Source organism: Mya arenaria, chromosome 4 (genome assembly GCF_026914265.1).
Source record: "Mya arenaria isolate MELC-2E11 chromosome 4, ASM2691426v1".
Classification (NCBI taxonomy): domain Eukaryota; kingdom Metazoa; phylum Mollusca; class Bivalvia; order Myida; family Myidae; genus Mya; species Mya arenaria.
In genome coordinates, this window is record NC_069125.1 from 28535822 (window position 1) to 28559171 (window position 23350).

At 36.1% G+C, this 23350-nt stretch overlaps 1 protein-coding gene across 11 annotated transcripts in view; it reads right to left on the minus strand.

The window, feature by feature from the left end:
- Positions 1-690: 690 nt before the first annotated feature.
- The window catches only part of LOC128230092 (oxysterol-binding protein-related protein 8-like), a 118632-nt gene continuing 95972 nt past the window's right edge, over positions 691-23350 (minus strand). For all 11 annotated transcript variants that reach the window (XM_052942098.1, XM_052942096.1, XM_052942100.1 and 8 more), the window contains 13 exons: positions 20552-20764; positions 19972-20132; positions 19355-19426; positions 16096-16208; positions 14683-14764; positions 13561-13756; positions 11606-11704; positions 11007-11104; positions 10767-10892; positions 10524-10624; positions 8809-8994; positions 8009-8292; positions 691-7294 (listed from right to left, as the gene is read on the minus strand). In XM_052942098.1, the coding sequence (XP_052798058.1) occupies positions 7035-7294; positions 8009-8292; positions 8809-8994; positions 10524-10624; positions 10767-10892; positions 11007-11104; positions 11606-11704; positions 13561-13756; positions 14683-14764; positions 16096-16208; positions 19355-19426; positions 19972-20132; positions 20552-20764 (1991 nt within the window). In that variant the 3' untranslated portion in view covers positions 691-7034. The remainder of the gene's footprint in view (positions 7295-8008; positions 8293-8808; positions 8995-10523; positions 10625-10766; positions 10893-11006; positions 11105-11605; positions 11705-13560; positions 13757-14682; positions 14765-16095; positions 16209-19354; positions 19427-19971; positions 20133-20551; positions 20765-23350) is intronic.

Consider the following 23350-nt stretch of genomic DNA (forward strand, 5'->3'; position numbering starts at 1 on the left):
CATTCGTCACATACACAGGGATGTGATTAGTCCGCGGATTCGCGGAAGTCCGCGGATCTAATGGCCCAAGAGACCCCCCCCCCCCAAAAAAAAAAATTAAAAAAATAAATATTTTTTTTATTTATTTTTATTTTTTTTCCTGAAAAAAAAACGTGGTTGCTTTCAGTTGTTTAAGTTGATATTCCAGTTTGCTTCAAATTTAAAGTCAGGAGAGCCCTCAAAAGAGCTTCTAAAAAGCCATTTTTTCTTCTACAGCAGTGTGCTTTTGACCCCAAGAGCGCCCCATAAACCCATGGCTGAAAATGTTTCAGCCCTCCAGCTGCCTGGTCAATCACATCCCTGATACTGTGACAGCTCTGGTTTTTATTCCAATACATCTGAAACTGTATTATCCACAAGATCAATCTATTTAGAGATAAAATATGAGGAACTTAAATTGTAGATTTTCACGGGCCAACAGACTCCATGGGCTCAAAGTGTGAGTGTGTCTTGTTAGATTGTATTGCATAGTGTGCAGACAGAATGTGACCCAGGTTAGATCTATCCTGGTTAAACATCACTACCAGAAGACAAATATATTTTTGTGTGTTGAAGCGGTTTGTTGGAAGGCCCGATCAGGGGCATTTGTCACCTTCCTGTGATAGCTCTTTTTGACCCCCCCCACTCCTCCAGATAAGATATAAACAAATGTATTATTTGCTTATTTATTAGTTATTGCACTATCATTTATTTATTTACAGCCAATGTTAAATAACAAATCAACATATAACAATTTATAACCAATTTGAAAGATATTCTGACTACACAAATACATTTAAGGTCATTGATCAACATTATAAATGTTGTACATACATACATACATCGAATTATGCAAAAACAATCTCAAAACAATAGTTCTTTACTGTTCATAGTTTGAATTACAGGATATAACAAAAATGTTCGGCCAACATTAACAGTTGTTTTGGTGTTTCCAGACCGACTCAGTTTTTCCCAGTTGACTCACAAAAATACCTGCAAACTGGAAGTATTTTTAGAATCGCCTATCAAATTTCTTTTTTAATTTTCATACCAGAATTTAGGCATTAGGAAGTTAAATAAAACTACCTATGAAAATGTGGGTATGGACACGCCAAACAAACTATTAACTGTGGCCTTCAAATGTTGTAAATTATATAGACTGTTTGTAACTGTATAAGTTTTAAGGTTTGGAGAGAGTCAAACCTTTGATTGAAATGTCCGTTGTGATAAGATATTCAATGCATTTCCAACTGCACTATTAAGGATTACATAAACTGCTATTTAAAACATTCCTTAAATGTCTTTCGGACTTCATTGGCTCGAAAGCATTTTTGTGATAAAGAAAAAATAAACTTGATTTTGATTGGTCCACAAGTAATTGCATGCACTAAAGATAATAGTGTACATTTGTAATTTTCCACAGAAAATGGATTCACTCGTTTTGGACTGCGTCCTCACTATGGGATCCTAATTTCTGTAGAGCATTTAAAAAATACATCATCCTATATACATAGAATTTTGAGCACATCTGTGTTTTAATATTGCAAAACAAATTTATTATATTGCTCTTGAAAAAAAGTAACAAAGGAAAAAAATCTTCATATTGACGATTTCAAAAAAATCATAACCACAAAGAACAATTAATAAAAATAAAATAAAAATTGGTGTTTAGATGTATTTTACATGCAGGGCCTCAACTAACAAGATCAATCATTAAAAAATAACATCAAATTTATTGTACCTTTGTGGCCTCATATTATACCAGCGGGGCCTCTATTATGCCAGCAGGGCCTCATATTATACTAGTGGGGCCTAATATGCATTTTTTAAATGACATTAGTCATTGGTACAAGCGGGGCCATATCTTAAACCAGCGGGGCCTCATATTATGCCAGCGGGGCCTCATATCAACCTATCGAGCCTTATGTGCATTTCTTAAATGATTATTTATCGATAAATGTAACTACAACACAAAACTGACAAATGCGAAAAAGAACCATATTTTAAGTAAATAATGTGAATAGAGTCAAACTTTACATAAGAAGTGAGATCAACCGACGAATATGTTGAAACACAATAAATTTTTGTGAGTTATTCTCCTATATCGAAGATATAGAGACAATGACTTCACCCTGAACAGTAAATAAATAAAAGCAAACAACATGTATATGTTATTATAATGTATATGTTTTTAGCCTGGCCCCAATTTCGCAAAATTCCTTAAATCCCTTATAACAGGATTAAGCAAATTACACTAATTTTGTGTTTCAATAATTTGCACGACGTTTTTTTTTGGAAGAATTTTCAGACTTTATATACCGTATTATATCATGCATAGGACGCACTTTTTTACCCCCAATTATCGTCTTAAAAATTGCCTGCGTCCTTTCTATGCTATTAGAATTTCATCTGTTTTTTTCCAAGTTCATTTCAGGTCGAAAATATCGGACCGGGGAAGAACGCGGTAATAGTAAGTATCTGTACTGCGTCACCGAAGTGAACAACTGACATAGGTTAAATCATGCAAGTTAACACACGCAGAAATATATTGAAAGTTTACTTTAAAATGATTTATTGAAAAATAAATTGAAAACAAACACGAGTGTTTACTTTTTTACAAAAGGGACGCTACTCACAAAAACTCGATGTGAGTCAGCACTTTAACTGGATTGAGTTATAACGGCAACGGAAAATCAGGAAAGGAGGTATTTATCAATTAATCGTTGTTCATGATTTTAATGTTTCGATATTTTACAAAACATTTTGCTGTATGTTACTGTTTTAAAAAGTAATAATAAAGGAATGTGCATAACGCAAAGTAGCATTATTGTCACTATCAAATCTTTTCAAATGTGCGAAGGTGTGAAAAACAATGGCTGTCTGTCATTAGAAAAACATCAATAGAACGAACTATTGCGATGGTAATACCGTATTGTTGTTTGTTCGCACTTTACCCGAGGTGCCTTCTGCTGGCAAGGCTAATTACCGACACGCAATAATTATGCTGACATGCTTTAATCCGCGCAGCGACAAGCCTTATCAAAACAATCATTAGTTTTGACAATACACAGTTTTGCAACAGTTGCAACGGTTGACTGTCATTCCGAGGGCATGTCCGGAGATGCAACGGTTGCAACGGTTGCAACGGTTGACTGTCAGTCAGAACTAGTCTATTACAGCATTTGTATAAGTCTTATATTATGCGTGAATGTTCTCAAAATGTCAAGACATATATCATTGTTGTGTATGTTTAATTACCGAAATACGACGATAATTATCGAAATACACTAGACACTTACCAAAATATGCCTTTTATACAATTTTTGTTTATTTTTTTACTTCAATATATGTTATAAATACTTTACCAACCTCAATTTTTCGGCTCCGATTTTGACATTTTTCCGCTGCGTCCTATCTTATATATTAAGGGGTTTTACCCGTTTTCTCAACGATTTTTTTGCCTGCGTCCTATCTATGCTAGCGTCCTAAACATGATATAATACGGTAGGAATTTTCTTTATGATAATCACAATTAAACATTTGTCATTTATCAGAATCAAATTGAAGTATGCATTAAGGCTTACTGAAATTACCTACCTAGGAAATTTTGAGAAATTGGGGATTTAGGCTGTGATTATTAACAGTATCAGATCCAAGTCTAGACTTAGGAAAGCACTTTTATTAAATTACAAAGAAACATCTTTATTCCATTTGTTTTACAAAATAAATATGAAAAGTTTCGAATACCCGTAGAAGAATGAAGATGTGCAGTATTGCCACTTGAGTCTGAACTCAGACTTGAGACTGTTCAAAGCCCAGGTTTTATTCAAGTACCTGTATGCTAGTGGAAAGAATTTACTGTACATAACAAGAGCTATGTCAATTTTTTTTACACAATGTTAACATGCACTTACCCTCAATTACCTCACAAATATCAATCATCTCTGATACAGAGAGTTTTCATCTGCATAACCAGAGCCCCATTCATTAATGGTCACTTGCAAATCCAGCAAAGTTGCAAGTCGCAAGAAATGTGACTGAGTTTGCGACCATAAGTTGCTTATTGCGATTTTTTATGAAATGCATTTTGTGATGCGATCGGCGATTTTGCTACGTCGCAGTCTAATTTTGCGATGTGACCATGAATGAAACGGGGCCTGGGTGATATTTTTCATAACTAATTAATCTTTAACAGCAGAAATGAAGAATGTAAAATAACAATATTGGACACAAGGTACCAAAAATAGATTGCAAAACCATCGACAGACATCCCAACTTATGACACTTCTTTGTATCAACGTACCATGGCTGCCAACGGTGCTGCAAAATGAACTTGTACAAAGTAAAGTGCTTCTTTATTTAATATCATCAGCCCTCTCAATTAAGGGCCATTTCGCTTAACATGAAACACCTTGATTGATAAATACATAAATCTGGATTCCTATCCTAAATGCCGAGCGTCAAGCAGGGAGGCACTGGGTACCCATTATTTAACTAAATGCTAGTCTCCAACCTACCCATATCAGAACAATCCTCAACTTGGGCTAAAACCTTTGACCGTCCACTCCTTAGGCCGATGCCCAAACCACTAGGCCACAGAGGCAGTAATATAATAATAGTTAGTAAAAACCCCATTAATTTAGCTTAATATTGTGTATTTTTACCCAAAGTAAATCATTTGTGACACATGCTTATGCACGCCTTCTGTATTTGATTTTAAATAAGATTACCACTTTAAGCCAGCATATTTAGGAATCAACAGTACCGTTCTATAACATGTAATGTTAAATATACAAGCAGAAGAAAGAAACTGTGCATTCAAAAATAGACCAATTCTTAGATAACCCCTAACACAACAATTTTTAAAGATGACTTAATTTTGAAATTTGTCACATACTTTGCGAAGGTACTGCTCGGAATTACAGTAATACCTTCTGTCATGTAACTGATGTCAACAACACACAATCACCGAAAGACATGACAATATTTTAGACAAATTTCGTACCATGTATATGCACTGTTTATTTTTTCTGCTTGTATATTAAATAACCATCTCCCAATCTAATGAACAGTTCTATAACAAACATGAGACTTAGCCGACCCCACTGCCGACACAACCATATAGTAAAAACTTATGACACAAATACGAACTAGTTTTGAACACAAAATTGAACTGATTAATGACAACTACAACCCGTCTCTGACTAGCTAACATTATACTATGCAAGTAAGGCATTTACCTTGTGTAATCTGAGCACAGCAAGTTAATACAAATGCTCCAATGTTTGCACACACTTGACCAAGCCACTCATAAGAATTGCAATTGTGAACAAGTACATTAAGTTTCATTTCAATTTTCTAAACAGCTTTTGTACTATGTTTGAGTGTTGCTGTGATTTCATCTACACATTAAATCCCATTTCGAAAGCGTAACATGTAGAATGGGCGTTACCTTTCTATAACTACACTACAGTGCAGATTGTTCACTTATAACCTATGTGATTTATTGAATGTTGTCCGGAACAACATGGTACATGTACAAAACAGCTTCCCCCCCAAAAACCATAGACTCTTTTTTTTAATCAAGGGCCATTGTTTGTATTTATGATCATATAGAGTTGTCTTATTTTCTAATGGCCCTTAACATTTGGTGAAGTATGAAGTCAATTGAACGACTGGTTTTTGGGATTTGACTAAAAATCCCTGCTTGCTGAAAAACTTGAACCAGACACAGGCACAAGTAGGACACGCCCCCCTTATACTTGAATATATAAAATTTGACTCCTTTATTTTCAACCGACTCAACTACCCTATATTCTTTTGGAAGTAAAACCAGAAACAAACCATTATTGTTTTTGGCCTGATTAGAATCGTTGAATAAAAAAATTGACTATGAATTGCAATATGTGTAAAATACATGTAAATAAGACGGGGCATTACAGCCTAGTTGGTCCGAGACACATGAACACATATGTATACAATGAATATCAATTGAAGCAATATATTGCACTAAATCTGATTGTAAAATGGTATGATCTATTATTGTCAATGCCTAAACAAAAAGATCAGTTTCCTTTCACATTCATTTCATAAAGCCTTTGGTTGTCCAGCTAGCCCAGTGGTTAGCTCACTCGCTTCTCACCAAGGTGAACCAGATTCGACCCTGTATGTGAGTTTGGTTAGTGGTCACCAAGCCAGACAAGTGGGTTTCCTCCAGGTAATCCAGTTCCCCCACAACACAAAAACACACTCTCGCGTAAAATCGTGCCAATGGGAGTAATTGATATAATGTTATTATAACTTGTTTCACAATCATTGTAAAACTAGTAAGTTTAAACTCAACTTAAGCCTCATTCTGTCAGATCAATTCCTGTCTTTTTTTTTTTTTTTACTTAAAATGTTTTCCCCATTTCATAAACATCAATTTACACATTATTGAAAGCGTGAGTATACTGGATGAAAATTTTAGCATTGTAAACATATTTGCCACATTACATGTACATCAAAGATATTATCTTCATATAAAAGTATTTTCTTTCAAAAAGATAAATGTTTTTTTTAACATGGTAACAATCTGACAAAATGAACCTTTCACTTATCCACTTAGTGGATGAATAAGGCAAGCAACATTGTAAATTCAAAGTAATATTCAACAATAACAAACAAAACAATATCTTCAACTGACAGTAAATACACAAGTTCAAAGTATTACCCCATTTAAACAAATATCAAACATGTGATGATCTTTTCCAAAACTAGTTGAAAAAAATATTTGAACAAGCTTCTCTAGATTGCTCTGATCTTACAGTTTAAATTTGAATGATTTTAAACCAGTTATTTTTATTTTATTGTAAACCAGTCTAGCTAAATAAATATCTCAATCCATCACCTTCACCTAAACCAGTCTGTCATCAATGTACCCACTGTGGGACAATCTGACACAGTAAAATTCTAAACCATTCTAGCTAATTACCCAACATATAAACCAGTCCATACATTCAACATAAACCAGTTAATCATCTTAGTGCCCATTGGAGCACAGTCTGACAGAGTAAAACCAGTCCAAGAATAAGCCACTGTTGCGTCTGCTCCCGGAATCTCTGCTGGGCATGCTCATCTAGGTGGCGCTGTACACTCCCTAGTTGACGTTGAAGGGACCGAGTTAGGGATACTGTCTCTTTCTGGATTTCAATAATGGGTTCTAGGAGTTTTACGAGCGAGTCTTCGGAGATTTTAGTTGCTTTGGTGTTGGAGGCTGATCTTGCAACTCTCTTTCCTACAATAGAAGGAGAAAATATGAAGCTTGATTTAAGTTTATGAAAGGTTGAAGAGAAAAAATCAAGATAATGTTGAAATATCAGATCAGTTTAAAATTCCTCTCTGCATGCCAAACTTACAGCTTGGACATGACCAACTATACTCTATGTGCATATATGCAGCATTCCACAATGATAAAGCTTCAACTGAGACCTTGAACTATGAGGCAGAGTCGTTTGTTTTTCATGCAACACATCATTTTTGTGTGCTTAAGACATGTGCCAATTTATATCTAAATCACTCTGTGCGTGACAAAGTTACAGTTGGGACACGACCAGCTATACTGCATATGCGTATAAGCAGCATTCCATTTTGGTAAACCTGTAAGTGAGACCTTGATCTTTAAGGTAGGTACATGAGTTTTGTTGCGATGTGTTATGTCTTTATATATGAAACACATGCGCCAAGTAATTTCAAAATCTGTCCTTGCATGACAATGTTGCAGCCTGGACATGAACAACCAGACAGATTGAAGAATGGGTGGATGGTAAGATTTTGATATGCCCAAGTCCGGACAGACTGAAGGATGGATGAATGGTAGGATTTTATTATGCCCAACTTTGGGGGCATAAAAACACTTATATTTTTTAACTGTTCACAAACCATACACATTTGTTTTTGCATCAACCTAAATTGTACCAATTTAAATGACTCATACAAATAGTAAACTTACTGTGGGGTGGTTCCGACGAGTCACTGTCAAGTTTTTGGTCCAGTTCAGCGCAAGAGCTCCCACTTTCCTCCCCAACGACCTTTAACCTTTTCACTGACGGCCTCTGGATCTGCCGAACCGAGTGTCTGGACGAGACCATGGTAGGCGATTTCTCAGATTTGCTCTGTTCTAGACTTGTAATGCTTAATGTTCGTACTACAGGCATTTTGTGTTTGGTCCACGTGGTGATCATGTATTCAGATTCGTACTGGAGTTTGTCGTTTGTTATGTCCCAAGGTCGCATACTGCAAAATTAATTTACATGTATACAAAAAGAAAAGTTAAGTAATCACTATAGTCAGTATAGCTAGGCGTTTAAAAAGGCAAGTTCCGGGCCAGTATTCAATATTGATCTTATCCTTAAACATGCCTCAGTGATTCCTCAGCCTATTGGTCAGCTAAAAATACAGTCAAATCAAAAGAATTTAAGTTAAATCTAAGTTGCTTTTTGAATATGGCCACTGAAGATGTTATCTTCCCCCTGAAGATATTATCTGTTTGTTGAACCCACACAGTGGTAAGTAAACAGTCTAAGCAATCAGCATATCTTAACAACAACAGTAAAAAGTTAAGGTGTTGAAAAATCAAGAAGAGTGAAAAACAGAAAATTCAGGCCTGATGTACGTGTCTTTTGTTCTTCAGGACTTCTTTTCATCTTTATGAATAGCAAAAGCGTTCACTACATTTTAGGAAACGTGACAGTAGATATTGTATGTTCTTTATCTGTTATTAAATTGTTTAACCAAACAAACTGGCCATACTCTATATGTTTGTAAATCCAATCCTGAGATATCGAGTCCCTCTCAAACAGTCTGGGAACCCAGGTCAACAGCTGAGCCTTGCGTTCTTTGGCCTCTTGTCTCTGACGTTCCTCAAGCACAAACTTCTCCTGTGTGGCGGCGTGCATGTCCTGTGTAATTACTGCATCGCTCACTTTTTTCCACATCCTATAAAATAACAGAAATAAAGTCAACAAGGATACACGCAATCAAGAACTATCATTAATCTCTAATTGTGCTATTGATGTGTTCACATGCGACCATTAATACAATCAAATTGCACTACCAATGCTCTTCTTTTGCACTACCAATGCTCTCAAATTGCACAACCAATGCTCTCCTTTTGCGCAACCAATGCTCTCAAATTGCACAACCAATGCTCTCCTTTTGCACTACCAATGCTCTCACATTGCACAACCGATGCTCTCCTTTTGCGCTACCAATGCTCTCAAATTGCACAACCAATGCTCTCCTTTTGTGCTACCAATGCTCTCACATTGCACTACCGATGCTCTCACATTGCACTACCAATGCTCGCACATTGCACTACCAATGCTCTCACATTGCACTACTGATGCTCTGAAATTGCACTACAGATGCTCTCACATTGCACTACCAATGCTCTCACATTGCACTACTCATGCTCTCACATTGCAATACTGATGCTCTCACATTGCACTACTCATGCTCTCACATTGCATTACCGATACTCTCACATTGCACTACCGATCCTCTCACATTGCACTACAGATGCTCTCACATTGAAGTGCTGATGCTCTCACATTGCACTACCGATGCTCTCACATTGCACTACCGATGCTCTCACATTGAACTACCGATGCTCTCACATTGCACTACCAATGCTCTGACATTGCACTACCGATGCTCTCACATTGCACTACCAATGCTCTCACATTGCACTACTGATGCGCTCACATTGCACTATCAATGCTCTCACATTGCACTACCGATGCTCTCACATTGCACTACAGATGCTCTCACATTAAAGTGCTGATGCTCTCACATTGCACTACCAATGCTCTCACATTGCACTACCAATGCTCTCACATTGAACTACCAATGCTCTCACATTGAACTACCAATGCTCTCACATTGCACTACCGATGCTCTCACATTGCATTACCAATGCTTGCACATTGCACTACCAATGCTCTCACATTGCACTACCAATGCTCTCACATTGCACTACTGATGCTCTGACATTGGACTACCAATGCTCTGACATTGCACTACCAATGCTCTCACATTGCACTACCAATGCTCTCACATTGCACTACCAATGCTCTCACATTGCACTACCTACTGATGCTCTGACATTGCACTACCGATGCTCTCACATTGCACTACCAATGCTCTCACATTGCACTACTCATGCTCTCACATTGCACTACTGATGCTCTCACATTGCACTACTCATGCTCTCACATGGCACTACTCATGCTCTCACATTGCACTACTGATGCTCTCACATTGCACTACTCATGCTCTCACATGGCACTACCGATGCTCTCACATTGCACTACAGATGCTCTCACATTAAAGTGACGATGCTCTCACAATGAACTGCCGATGCTCCCACATATCACTACTCATACTCATGCTCTCATATTGTGCTATCCCTTACCAAATCAAAGAAGATTTTTTTTCATTCCCATTATTCACAACCATAAGCTTACCTCTCGGATTCCATATCGCCCTGTAATTCTATTGGCACTGTGTATCGCTTCAGCCTTTTGGCACGTATATCTGGTGTTGGGGAAAAAAACAAGGAGGACTCCTGAAATGTTTTTTTTTTTTTGTAATAGTTTCAAACAAAGTATTCAAAACTAGTGTCAATCAGGATATTCAAAATTAAGAAAGCTTTTTTTCTAATTTCATAAAAATTTCCCCGAAGTACTGACCCATATCAACATTCTTACCCCAGTGGTTTTGTCCTTGATGTAAATATCCCTGTCCCAGTGTCCATCCAGACTGGCCAGAGTGTCTCCTCCCATCTTTATCTTTCCATGGATCTTGTTCGATGCTTCGCCAATCCCAAGAAATGGCTATGTTTGAAAAAAAAAATTTAAGAAAGTTTTTTTTTTTAATATTAAGACATTGTTTTGACTAAGGAAAGTTTTGTAATCATGTAGGTTGAACAAGGGGTAACTCCTTCCTACCTTTAGTTTGAAATCCAAATCACAATGGTAGCCTGTCTTGGGGCAAGAAATAGTGACTTTGCCACCCATCTCCATGGTAAGAGTCCCTATCAGAATACCTGAAATATTAGCATGGAACGTGGTTAGGGCTTGACCTCTTGAAGTTCCTGGGCTCATACAGCTTGAAGGCAAAGAAAACCCAAGGACTTTTCAAGAAGATTTTTGAAGGACCTAACGCAAGACATTCACAGCAAAAATGATATTTTGAGAAAGTCCTTGAGAATCTGATTGAGGTCCTTGAATTCTCCTTGAAAACTACTTGATTTTTTTGCCATTCTGTCTTAGAACCCTGGAATTCAGTCACAGTACTGAGTAGTTCAAACTGGTCATTTGAATATAATTGGGAATTCCATTTCTGTATAGAAATGAACATGAATGCTTGTGTTTTTTATTTTTTTATTTTAAAATGTAATATTGAGAAATTTATTTTCAGATTTGGGAAACAGAAAGAATATGTTTTGCGTTGGGAACAATGTATAGAGATATTTAGAAGAAATACATCAAAAAAACTTTTCTTGTTCCACATGCCTTTTGAATATTCATCAAGAAGCCCAACTCACCTTTACAATGGGCGTATGGCATCGTGATGTAGTAGTCTTCACCTCGCTTGAGAAATGTTAGTTTAGCTGTGCCATCCAGGATAGCAGACAACGAATTGCCTAAAACAGGAAATAAAACAGAAGCTTAAATGATATGACGCTTGATGGCATTATGACCATCCCCCATGGTTACCTACTTTATTAAACAAAATAATATATTGAATGAAAGACAATGCAATTTTTTTGTCTGGGATTATCATGTGACTATTCAATCTCTTCACTGGTTTATCAGTTATGTACATTTACATCAGAGTGGTTCCGCGTCATGTCAATTATGACTAAAAAGCATGTCTTGAAATATATACCATAAAATACAGTCATCAGGCCAATCTATCAAATTTGGTTGTGTTATTTGATTTTGATAAACAAAACAACCAAGAGACATCCATGTTATTCTGCTATATATATAAAATGTCTTACTCAATTTCTTATTAAAAATATTTCCTTTTCAATCAAATAAAGAATTCACATCCATCAACACTTTCCTAAAAACAAGAGATGTTTGTCAAACATTATGCCCCCTGAGCGCCAAGTTGCCAGAAATATTTGGACAATTGAATGAAATATGCATGGACTGAAATGACAGCTGATTTGTCATTGGATGCATATGAGGCAGGTCATCTACTGGTCATACCTAATCTTCATGTCAAGTTTGATGACCATAGGTCCGGGAATTGTTGAGTTATCACTCGGACAAGCTTTGGTCTTCCAACAGACCGACCGACATGTGCAAAGCAATTATATAACCCCTCTGCTTCGAAGGGGGGCATAATTAAACTAGATGTTCACTGAAAACTGATACTTCAACTCATGCATTTAGTGACATATAAATTTCTACTGTCTACTATATAAGAAAATAAAATATGGACAATCAGAAAACCTTTTTTCAGCTTACAGTCACACTGACCTTGACCTTTGACCCACTGACCTCAAAATCAATAGGGTTCATCTGCTGGTCATGACCAATAAGCCTACCTAGTATGAGGTCCCTGGGTCAAAGCGTTCTCAAGTTATTGATCAGAAACCGTTTTTCATGTTAAGGTCACACTGACCTTGACCTTTGACCCACTGACCTCAAAATCAATAGGGTTCATCTGCTGGTCATGACCAATACACCTACCAAGTATGAGGTTCCTGGGTCAAAGCGTTCTCAAGTTATTGATCGGAAACCGTTTTTCATGTAAAGGTCACACTGACCTTGACCTTTGACCCACTGACCTCAAAATCAATAGGGTTCATCTGCTGGTGATGACCAATACACATACCAAGTATGAGGTTCCTGGGTCAAAGCGTTCTCAAGTTATTGATCGGAAACCGTTTTTCATGTAAAGGTCACACTGACCTTGACCTTTGACCCACTGACCTCAAAATCAATAGGGTTCATCTGCTGGTGATGACCAATACACATACCAAGTATGAGGTCCCTCGGTCAAAGCGTTCTCAAGTTATTGATCGGAAACCATTTGGTATTCCTACCGACCGACCGACAGACCGACCGACCGACCGACCGACCGACCGACCGACATGTGCAAAACAATATACCCCACTTTTTTCAAAAGGGGGCATAATAAGAAGTGACTGGTGTGAAACGGCTGGTTATTTAAAACTTGTCCAAGATATTATGACCATTTACATATTGTCTAAATTTGGTGATTATTGGACAAAAGCTTCTCAAGTTATTGATTGAACAAGACCGATTTTAGGATATCAAAAGGGAAATTAATCGCGAGTGACAATGTGGCTGGTTATTGAATTTGTGCAAGATATTATGCCCATTGTTGATGTTAGGAAAAATGCTTAAAATGTTATTAAATGGACAACATACTGTACACCGCACCGCGACACAGTATGCTGCAAGTGACTTTTTAATACGTACTATTTTATGAACGGGGGTATATAAAGAAAACACAACATACCATAGAACTTTGACTTTGCCAGGATGCTCCCGCTGATGTTAAACCCATCTTTCCTGTTTGTCACGTAGAACCCTGTTATTGGTGGATGGTGGGAAAGCTGCTCGGCGATGTAGAATGTTCGACTCTGTGTCTGCGGATGGTCCCAGTAACATCGGAACGTCTCACCAATTATTGGATTGTATGGCTTCTTAAGTCCCTGATTAAGAAAGAGAAACAAACATTTTTTTAGGTTTTGAATAGAAAACTGGTAGTGATTTTGTTAACTTACCTTATGCAGATGAACTGTGTATTGAAAAGGCCTTTTATTTGCTTTGATCAAATATTTGCACTTAACTGAAGTTCGGTCCTACATAATACACTAAAATTCACATCCTTTTTTGTAATGCATAAAAGTAACAAGCATGGAAAAAAAGAAGGCCACAAAGTGAGTGCCAGCAATTGCATGTTGTTACTTTTCACCCAAAGAATAGGAAAACTCAATAGTTTTTAAGCCATAGTTATGGGCCTTGCTTAACATGTGTTTATCACCTCTAGCAACTTATGAACCAATTTTATTTGATTTACTTGGAGAATTTTTAAGTTATGGCCAAGTTTTTGCATGACAAAGATCCCACCAACAAGGGCATCAAGGGTGTCAATAAACCGCCGACAAGGACACTAATTAAATGCTATAAATAAACCACAAAAAATGACACCAATACTATCAATTAACTGCCAACAATGACACTAATGCTATGGATAAACGGCCGACAAGATGAGATAACTTGCAAGAAATAAACTTCAAAACCTTCTGAAAGACCTATAAAGTTACACCATTTATTCAGGGGTGATATTGACCTTGCAGCTCTTAAGGGCTGAAACCACTTCTGGGAGGGGTTAGGGAGCCACCTAAGACCTCCAAACGTGGGGGAGCACCCTGCCCAGTATGAGGGCTCTTCTGGCTTCAAATTTTAAGGTTACTGCAGTGTAACAACCAGAAGCAACCAGTTAACTGTTTTCAATCAGTAGAAATCTGTGAAACGGCTGACAAATCACATCCTTGTTTATGCAAACAGATACTTTTCAAAGACATTTTTCGAAAAAGCCGGTACTTAATTAAAAAACAGGCATTATTTTTAGTACCTTTGGTTTCTTGTAGAATCCAGATAGATACCACTTAACAACTGACTTCATTCTTTTGTATGGGTCCTCTTGTAAAACAGCCCTGAAATGGTCAAACAATGACAACACATAGAAAGCAGAACAAGATTTCTGTGGAGTGATTCATTATCAAAAAAAAGGTATTACTCCACAATTATTAAAACCATAGCTATGAGTCTTCATTGCATGTGCGTATTGTCTCTTGGCAGGATGTGTACCAAGTTTCATTTAAATACCTTGATTTTTTTTTCAGCCAAAGCTCAAAGTTGATTTCTTCGGAAAGACAGATGAGCTTAAAATACTGTATTTTTCACTGTATTTTTCACATACAACACAATCATGGGGTATTGACATAACCAAAGCAATTATTACAATCGGTCCAGGTTGCTTGGCAAGGTTTTAGGTTAATCCCATCGGATTATGCAACCATGTTCTATATAACCAAATATACCCATTATTGATAATAAAGAATACTCAAATCACAAGAAACAAGAAATATTCCTAGAAGTTGCTAGCAAGCCTGAATAAACTTCTCATACATAATTAAAAAAAATATTACATTTGCTGTTTTCTCTGTTTTGGTTTGTGTTGTTTCTCTGTCAATTTTATAACAGATGAAATTTTGCCTGCCATTAAATATTCATGGTAAAATTGACATACAAATTCCAAAATATTTAATGCACCGAATTTAAAAGCATACCAGGTTTGAGCAAGAAATATGCAGACTTTTGCTAGAAATTTCTATTTTCCTAACATAGTTTAATGAATTTGAAGAAAATAAAAAATAAATGTATTCTCTTCTGGAAAATTAATGAGAATATAGTTATACACACAATTAATAACTCTTCAATTTTGATGCTATCGTTTTAGACTATTAACCACTTTGGCTGAGCATGTCATTTAAAAAGTTTAATGTTCAATAATATTTATATACCCGAGGCAGTTGCCAACAATGGTCAGGTTTTCTCAGTCGGCTGTAGAGGCATAAGGCAATAAATATTTAAGCAAGAGTTATCAGACTTGCTACACGTAATAGACATTGGTGTTGGAATCATGACTGGTTAACTAATAATTGTGTGAATGAATGGTTTGTGAGTTTTGGCAAAGGTTATAGTTTTTGTACATTTCTGTAGCAGACGATGCCAAAAAAACCTGACTATTACTCCAGGGCTTAGAAAACACCTTGCCTTTTTTCCTTTATACCTCCCCAACTCTAAAAAAATACAACAGCTGAATAGATAGATTCATCAGTGAAAGAAATTAGAACAAGCATGCAATCCCAGTTTTTACAAATAATTTTGGTTTTGAAATTTGTTTATATATTCAGACTTTTTCAAGAAGATCTAAATTGTGATGTCCGATATGTTGATTTTATATAAGAAAATAGAAACTTACTCTGACAGAATATCGCAGTGGTAATAGTAATCGGACAATTTGTCGAGGAAGGATCTAGGCTCCAGAATAAACGTGGGTAATACAACTTTGGAGAGGTCCATACCCGGTCGAACCTGTCGTCATCGAAGAAAAAATGGATATATATGCAATGCATTAAATGGATTTAGGAAGTTATGTATGCGAAATTATATTAAATACATTACAAAGTTTTCCACAGAACGTGTGTAACACAATCTGTAAGAGGTTCAGTCTGCAGCTAACACGTTGTGCTGGATGAAAAATCTTATATTTCTGATTTTGAATTGATTATTTTGCAATGTAAACTCAAAATAATGGATGGTGGTCACCAAGCCGAACAAGTGGGCTTCTTCAGGGTTCTACAGTTTCCCTTTAAACACAAGACCAAACTCTTGCGCAACATCGTGCCAACAAGAGTGACTTAACATAAGTTTTTATAACTTTCTTTAAAATTGTTGTAAAATAAATAAAGTTTAAATTAAACTAGAACTCCGCGAGTCGGATGTGTCGCTTGACAAATTATTTACTGTCGACATTATAGCTGTTAGATTGTCATTTTATTCATTTATAGACGTCAATGATGTTGCCATTTAACTTTCAAGTGTAAGTGGCATTTGATAGTTAACGAGATATGCCACGGACAAAACCTAAGCAAGAAAATTAACAAAGGGCAATAACTCTAAAAATATGGCAGCAAGAGTAATGGTTCTTGTGCACTGCACTTGCCCTCAATGAGACCTATCTAGCTATGAAGTTTCAAGTTGATACCTCTTATATTCTTTAAGATATGCCCCGGACAAAACTAACAAAGGGCAATAACTCTAAAAATATGGCAGCAAGAGTAACGGTTCTTGTGCACAGCACTTGCCCTCAATGAGATCTATCTAGCTATGAAGTTTCAAGTTGATACCTCTTATATTCTTCAAGATATGCCTCGGACAAAACTTTAAGCATGAAAATTAACATAGGGCAATAACTCTAAACATATAGATGCAAGAGTTACGGTTTTTGTGCACTGCACTTTCCCTCAATCAGATATACCTACGGAATAGGTTTCAGGTTGATACCTCCTATAGTTTACGAGATATGCCACGGACAAAACCTAAGCAAGAAAATTAACAAAGGGCAATAGCTCTAAAAATATGGCAGCAAGAGTAACGGTTCTTGTGCACAACACTTGCCGTCAATGAGATCTATCTAGCTATGAAGTTTCAAGTTGATTCCTCTTATATTCTTCAAGATATGCCCCGGACAAAACTTTAAGCATGAAAATTAACAAAGGGCAATAACTTTAAAACTAAGAAAGCAAGAGTAACTGTTTTGTGCACTGCACTTGCCCTCCATGAGATCTATCTACATATGAAGTTTCAAGTTGATAACACTTATATTCTACAAGATATGCCCCGGACAAAACTTTAAGCATGAAAAATAACAAAGGGCAATAACTCTAAAAATATGGAAGCAAGAGTAACAGTTCTTGTGCACTGCACTTGCCCTCAAAAGTAACCCCTATATGTCATCTTTTCAGGCGACACAACAAAAATAGGATGGACTAACAGACGGAAGTTACAATTCCTATTCGAGTGCATAAATGTATGTTTGCAAACCTATATCCCCCATTCAATAAGAAATGCACGTAATTATTCTTCAAGGGAATTTCTTTGTAATTGAAGAACTTGGCAAGATTTGCCTTATGTAAAAGCATATTTATTGAGAGCTTTTCATTTATTGAGAGCTTTTCATTTAATTAAAAGTAAGCTTAATTTGAAATCTGCAGTCTGCAAGAAATCATCACGATTTCTTTACTTATTTGTTAATTCTAACATTCCGCACATATTTTAGATGGCTATATCCTCACATTAGCATCATTTCAATTATTATTGTAGGAACTTAATAAAGATAAAACAAGAGGCCCAAGAGGGCCTATGCTCTATTGGCGTGGCTCTTGTAGTAAAAAGTAAGTTAAAAGGGGTGGGGCCAGCTTTTGCCCAAGGGGCTAAAATTCAAATGTTTTGCTAGACAGTCATCACATGATGCTCCACAACAAATATCAAAGGTATGGGCCTTGTGGTTTGAAACTTGTGACACCCGGGGCAGTGCCAGTTTTGACTCAAGGGGCACAATTTGAACAGCCATGGTAGTGGACCACTAAATTAAGACTTGTTCAAAATAGCAAGGATCTGCATAGCTGTTTCAGACAAAAAGGTCTTTAACATTTCCCAATTTAAATATACCAAGCCTGTGAACCAGTGGCCAGTAATGACCCCAGGTGCATAATTTAAACAAACATTCACAAGCAAGCAATTGTGACTTTACATGTAAACTTGGCTAAAATTAGACGTCACTAATGTAGACTTGTACTTGTAGACTGTAGACCCATAATCTAGGCATGCATGGGCAGATCTGGCTGGTTTTCGAAAGGAACCGAGCTTTAATGGATATCTAAATACTGTACAAGTTTCATCGAGATAAAATCAAAACTGAAGACTGTATAATGTTCACAAGCAATTGTTTACAGACACACTGATTTCTTTATACTATCAAGGCCCATAAGCTAGGCATGCATGGGCGGATCTGGCTAGTTTTCAAAAGGAACCTAGCTCTAATGGATATCTAGATACTGTACAAGTTTCATCGAGATACAATCAAAACTGAAGACTGTATCATGTTCACAAGCAATTGTTTACAAAATAGCATTTTTTTTTTATACTATGAAGGCCTATAATCTAGGCATGCATGGGCGGATCTGGCTGGTTTCGAAAAGAACGGAGCTTTAATGGATATCTAGATACTGTACAAGTTTCATAGAGATACTATCAAAACTAAAGACTGTATTGTGTTCACAAGCAATTGTTTACAGACGCACGGACGCACATACTACGTACATATTACCATCGCATAAGCTGTTCTGGCCTTTGGCCAGTAGAGCTAAAAACTGATGCTGTCATTATTTCAATAGTCAAAGTAGGAAATTAATAAAGATAAAAAATATGATGTCATCATTTTTACTGACAAAGTGGAAAAACGAAGTCAAAAAAGTATGACATCATCATTGTCACTGTCAAAGTAGGAACTTAAGAAAAATAAAAAAGTATGTCAGCTATTCAATTGTAAATGTAGGATCCTTAGAAAGATTTTGATGTCATTGTTTCAATGTAGGACCTTAAGAATGATTATGATGTGATCGTTTCAATTTTCAATGTAGGACCTTAATAATGATTATGATGTCATAATCTCCTACCTGTTTCAGGAGAGTCCAGATGATGCTCTTGTTTTCCTCGTCCACTTCTTCTGTCTGACAGGCATCCCCCTGCTGCAACATGAAATATCATATGACCATGAGCTTCATGCATGATGTAAAGCATACAGAGAACTTGTTTCAATCAGGAGTATAATTTCACAAGTACCAAATCCAGAGTTATGGCCCCTGCTATACAAAGGCAAATTGTCACTTCTAGCATGGGTACAAAGTTCCATGTGAATCTTGAATTGTTATTGAGTTATGGCCAAGGTTAGATGTTTAAATGATGCCAACCTTACCAAGGCTTTGACAATGACTCAACCTTTTTCTTAAAAACAACAACAAGAACATCAAGAACAACAACAACAACACAAAACAGACTATAAAACACACTTTCCCCAAAACCTATCCAATATTATCAACAATGGTGTCAGCATACTGAGTTTTTAGGGGTTTAGGAGACATGACAGTGCACAAAATTGTTCGAATAGACTAAACTAAGAGTTGAACAATTACTCCAAATTTATTAACCTTTTGTGTTTACATAGAACGATATTTTGGCACATTTAGCCAACATGACCTTGTTGCTAAGGGAGTGAATTTATCTTATTATTTACCTGACCCATTTCCTCAACCATGTTGACGACGTACGGAGTTTCCGCCGGTTTACCCGATGTCTGGCCTCGCACAACCTCATCAAACACACGGTCATCTTCCTCCTCACTTACACTCGACTCTGACGCATCATCACGATCAGACTTGTAGTCGTCTTCCAGACCTGGAATTATTGTCATCTTCTATGTTTATACCTAGAGTGTATACTTGGACGTCTTAAATCTAACGACTATCCAATCCATCGTCATGGCCAGATTTGCTAATAAAACATGACCCTAGGTTTAAATTTCGGGACCAGGAGCCATATTCAATATCAAACAGATTTAACTGAAATTTAATACCAGAAACAAAATGCTTTGATTGGACTGTAAAATTAGTTGACCAATAGATGGAAGGTAGTCAATAAAGCATGTCTAAGGATAAGAATTATATCGAATATGGGCCCAGATTAATTTGTAAAAAATTCAACTCTTGAGACCAGCAAATCTCTATTCTTTATTATAAAATTAGTATCTAATTATTCCAATGGCATAATAATTATATCTCATCCTGTCCTCAAATAGAAAAACAACTATAGCTTACCCTGTCCGGCAAAGTGTTTTTCACAATCGCTCTCATCCATGCTATCCGCGGGCTCCTGATCGGGCGGGCAGGGTGGGAGGGAGGAGTCGGACATCTCATTATCGACAGCAAGCTCAACCCCTTCCATACTCCCCGTGCTGTCTTTCTTCATCGATTTCATGAGCAGGTTTGTACATCGTAACGACAATTCGAGAGCATCCATCCAGCACTTGCCTTATGAAGGGGAAAAAGATTTGGTAAATTAAAATAACACCCAAAGTGTAATAATGACTTAAAAAAGAATGAAGAAAACAAGACTATTACTCGAGTCAGTACCATGGGAGATTGATAGTTATACTTTCTAGATGTTCTGCGTTTCAAAAAGATGTATCTCTTCAAGAAAGCTGATAATAATAATATATTTTAGTTAACATGATGAATTTTAAAGGGACTTAACACTAGAATGTTCCAAAATTTGCAAACACAGTATTTTTTCAAAACAAGCCTAGAATTGTCAATAAAAGCTAGTATGAGGCCGATAATACAACCCTGTACATAATTAAAAGAATATTTTGTCGCTGTCTCAGCTGAGTTGACCTGTTTAAATTTATGCGGTAGACAGACCCAGTAAATTATCGAATTGGAAATATATGTGATAACTTCAAAAGATTCATGTGTCTTAAACGATGTGATACATCAGTAACTAAGATTTAATGCATTGTACACAACGATATCAATTTTATGTTAGTTTTTGACAATTTTCTTTTTTTCTTGCAGTCGTATCATTTTGTATCTAGTCCCTTTAAGGTTTTGTAAGAATTGTGGAGTTAAATTTTGAACCAGACGTCAATGTGAGAAAGTAAAAAGGAATAAATATGATGTCATCATTTTAATTGTCAATGTGGGAACTTTAAAAAAAATAATAAAGAAGACTTCCACTAATAAAATGGCAACTGGTGAAACATAGGAGTAGTCTTAATGGAATGATGGGAAAATAGGCAACAACAATAAAGCCATAGTTTACTTAAGCTGTGATGTAACTCACTCCAATATGTTCTTTTCTAAAAATACCATTATAATCAATCAAAGTATTGAAACCATGATATTGGGCCGATTGTTCAGAACTTAAGTTTTAGTTTAAACTAAAGTTCAATTGTAACGAAAGCTAACAGCTTATAGAATCACTCTTGAGTCTGTTTCCTGGGTAGAAACCAGTACACGTGTCCATTTAAGAGGCCACGAGAAAGAACCCCTGGTGGGGATTGAACCCAAAACCTCAGCGGTGAGAGATAGACACCTATACCATAAGAACACCTTAGAGCTTTGTTAAAGTTAACAACATAATTATTGACATTGTTGCTAATCTTTAAAGTGAAATATTTGAAGATGCATATATTTAAATATAAACAAGTACAGCTGAAACAGTTGTCTCAAATCTTGTTAGAAATACAGCAGATCACATGAGTATCCATTAAACTGCCAGAGCAGTAACGATTTAAAAGTTAACAACGCTGATGTTAACAATCTTGTTAACTTTAACAAAGTTCTGAACAATCGGCCCAATGAGTAAATCATATAAACTGGAATTAATAATCCGTTACAAAGATATTTTCTATGTCACAAGAGTATACATTTAAACTTCCAGAGTAATAACGATAAGAAAGTTAACAACGACAATGTTAACAATGTTGTTTACTTTAACAAAGTACTGAACAAGTGGTCAAATATTTCAATAGGTACAATTTTCTGTCTCCTTAGATGGAAATTTTGAGACCAACTTTTTTTGGTTCCATAAAATTCTCTTCTCATAAAATGACTGTACTTTAAAATGACATGAATTTCAATTCAAGGTCGTTCTGAACCAAATTTCGCATTAAATTAATCTGATTTCGATTCAAATATTTGACTTCATAAAACTGAAACCTTAAAATCAATGCTAAAAGAGTTACTAATTTCTTTTCCGAAACACGAAATTCAAATTAAAGAGGAAAATTAATTTGTCTGGATTGAAATCAGGTCTTGTAATTGTGAAATTGTTGAATACATTCCAACAAATCTGAGACTCCGATATATTTGAATATTAACAAGGATGTTGGCAGATATCTTTGCTTACAATCAGACTCATCAATCAATTAATATTTGTTGAAGAACTTAACAGATCTGACGCCATATTAAAGGCGCAAAATATAAGTTGAAGCAATTTTTTTTTTATTTAAATGCATTATCATTTTAAACTCATTTATCTTTAATGATCGAAACAAAAACATGCGTATGAGAATATGAACAGATAATAAGATATTAGGAACATCTTGGTGCTTTTTTGACTGGGGAATTTGTGGCTACATAGCTATTAGTTAAAAAAATCTGTTAATAAAGGCTGATAACTTTTTGTCTGTACCTAAATCATATGTTTTTTTTGTTCAAATCATAAGTATTTCTTTGTTTTGATCATGTTAGTGCGCCTTTAAAGGAACTCACTCATGTTTTTTTAGACCAAGAATAGTTTTCCCTGTAATGCATCTGAAAACACTTATTTGATCATGTTTTACTCTATGATATCGAAACTAGGGAAAAAATACAATTATTGTATAAAAAAGTATTTTGGTTTTGGTGGGGTTCAAACCCATGCCGGTAAAGTCAAGAAAAACAAGACGCCAATGCGGCAATGCCGCATTAAAGCCAGATTTTTATTTCACGATGAAATTTTGCAAACCGAGGATTTGAGCTAGTGACCTAGTTTTTGATCTGAGGTGACCCATATTCACAAATGTTTAAAACAACAAGTAGACAAACATTCTGAGCAAGTTTCATAAAGATTTG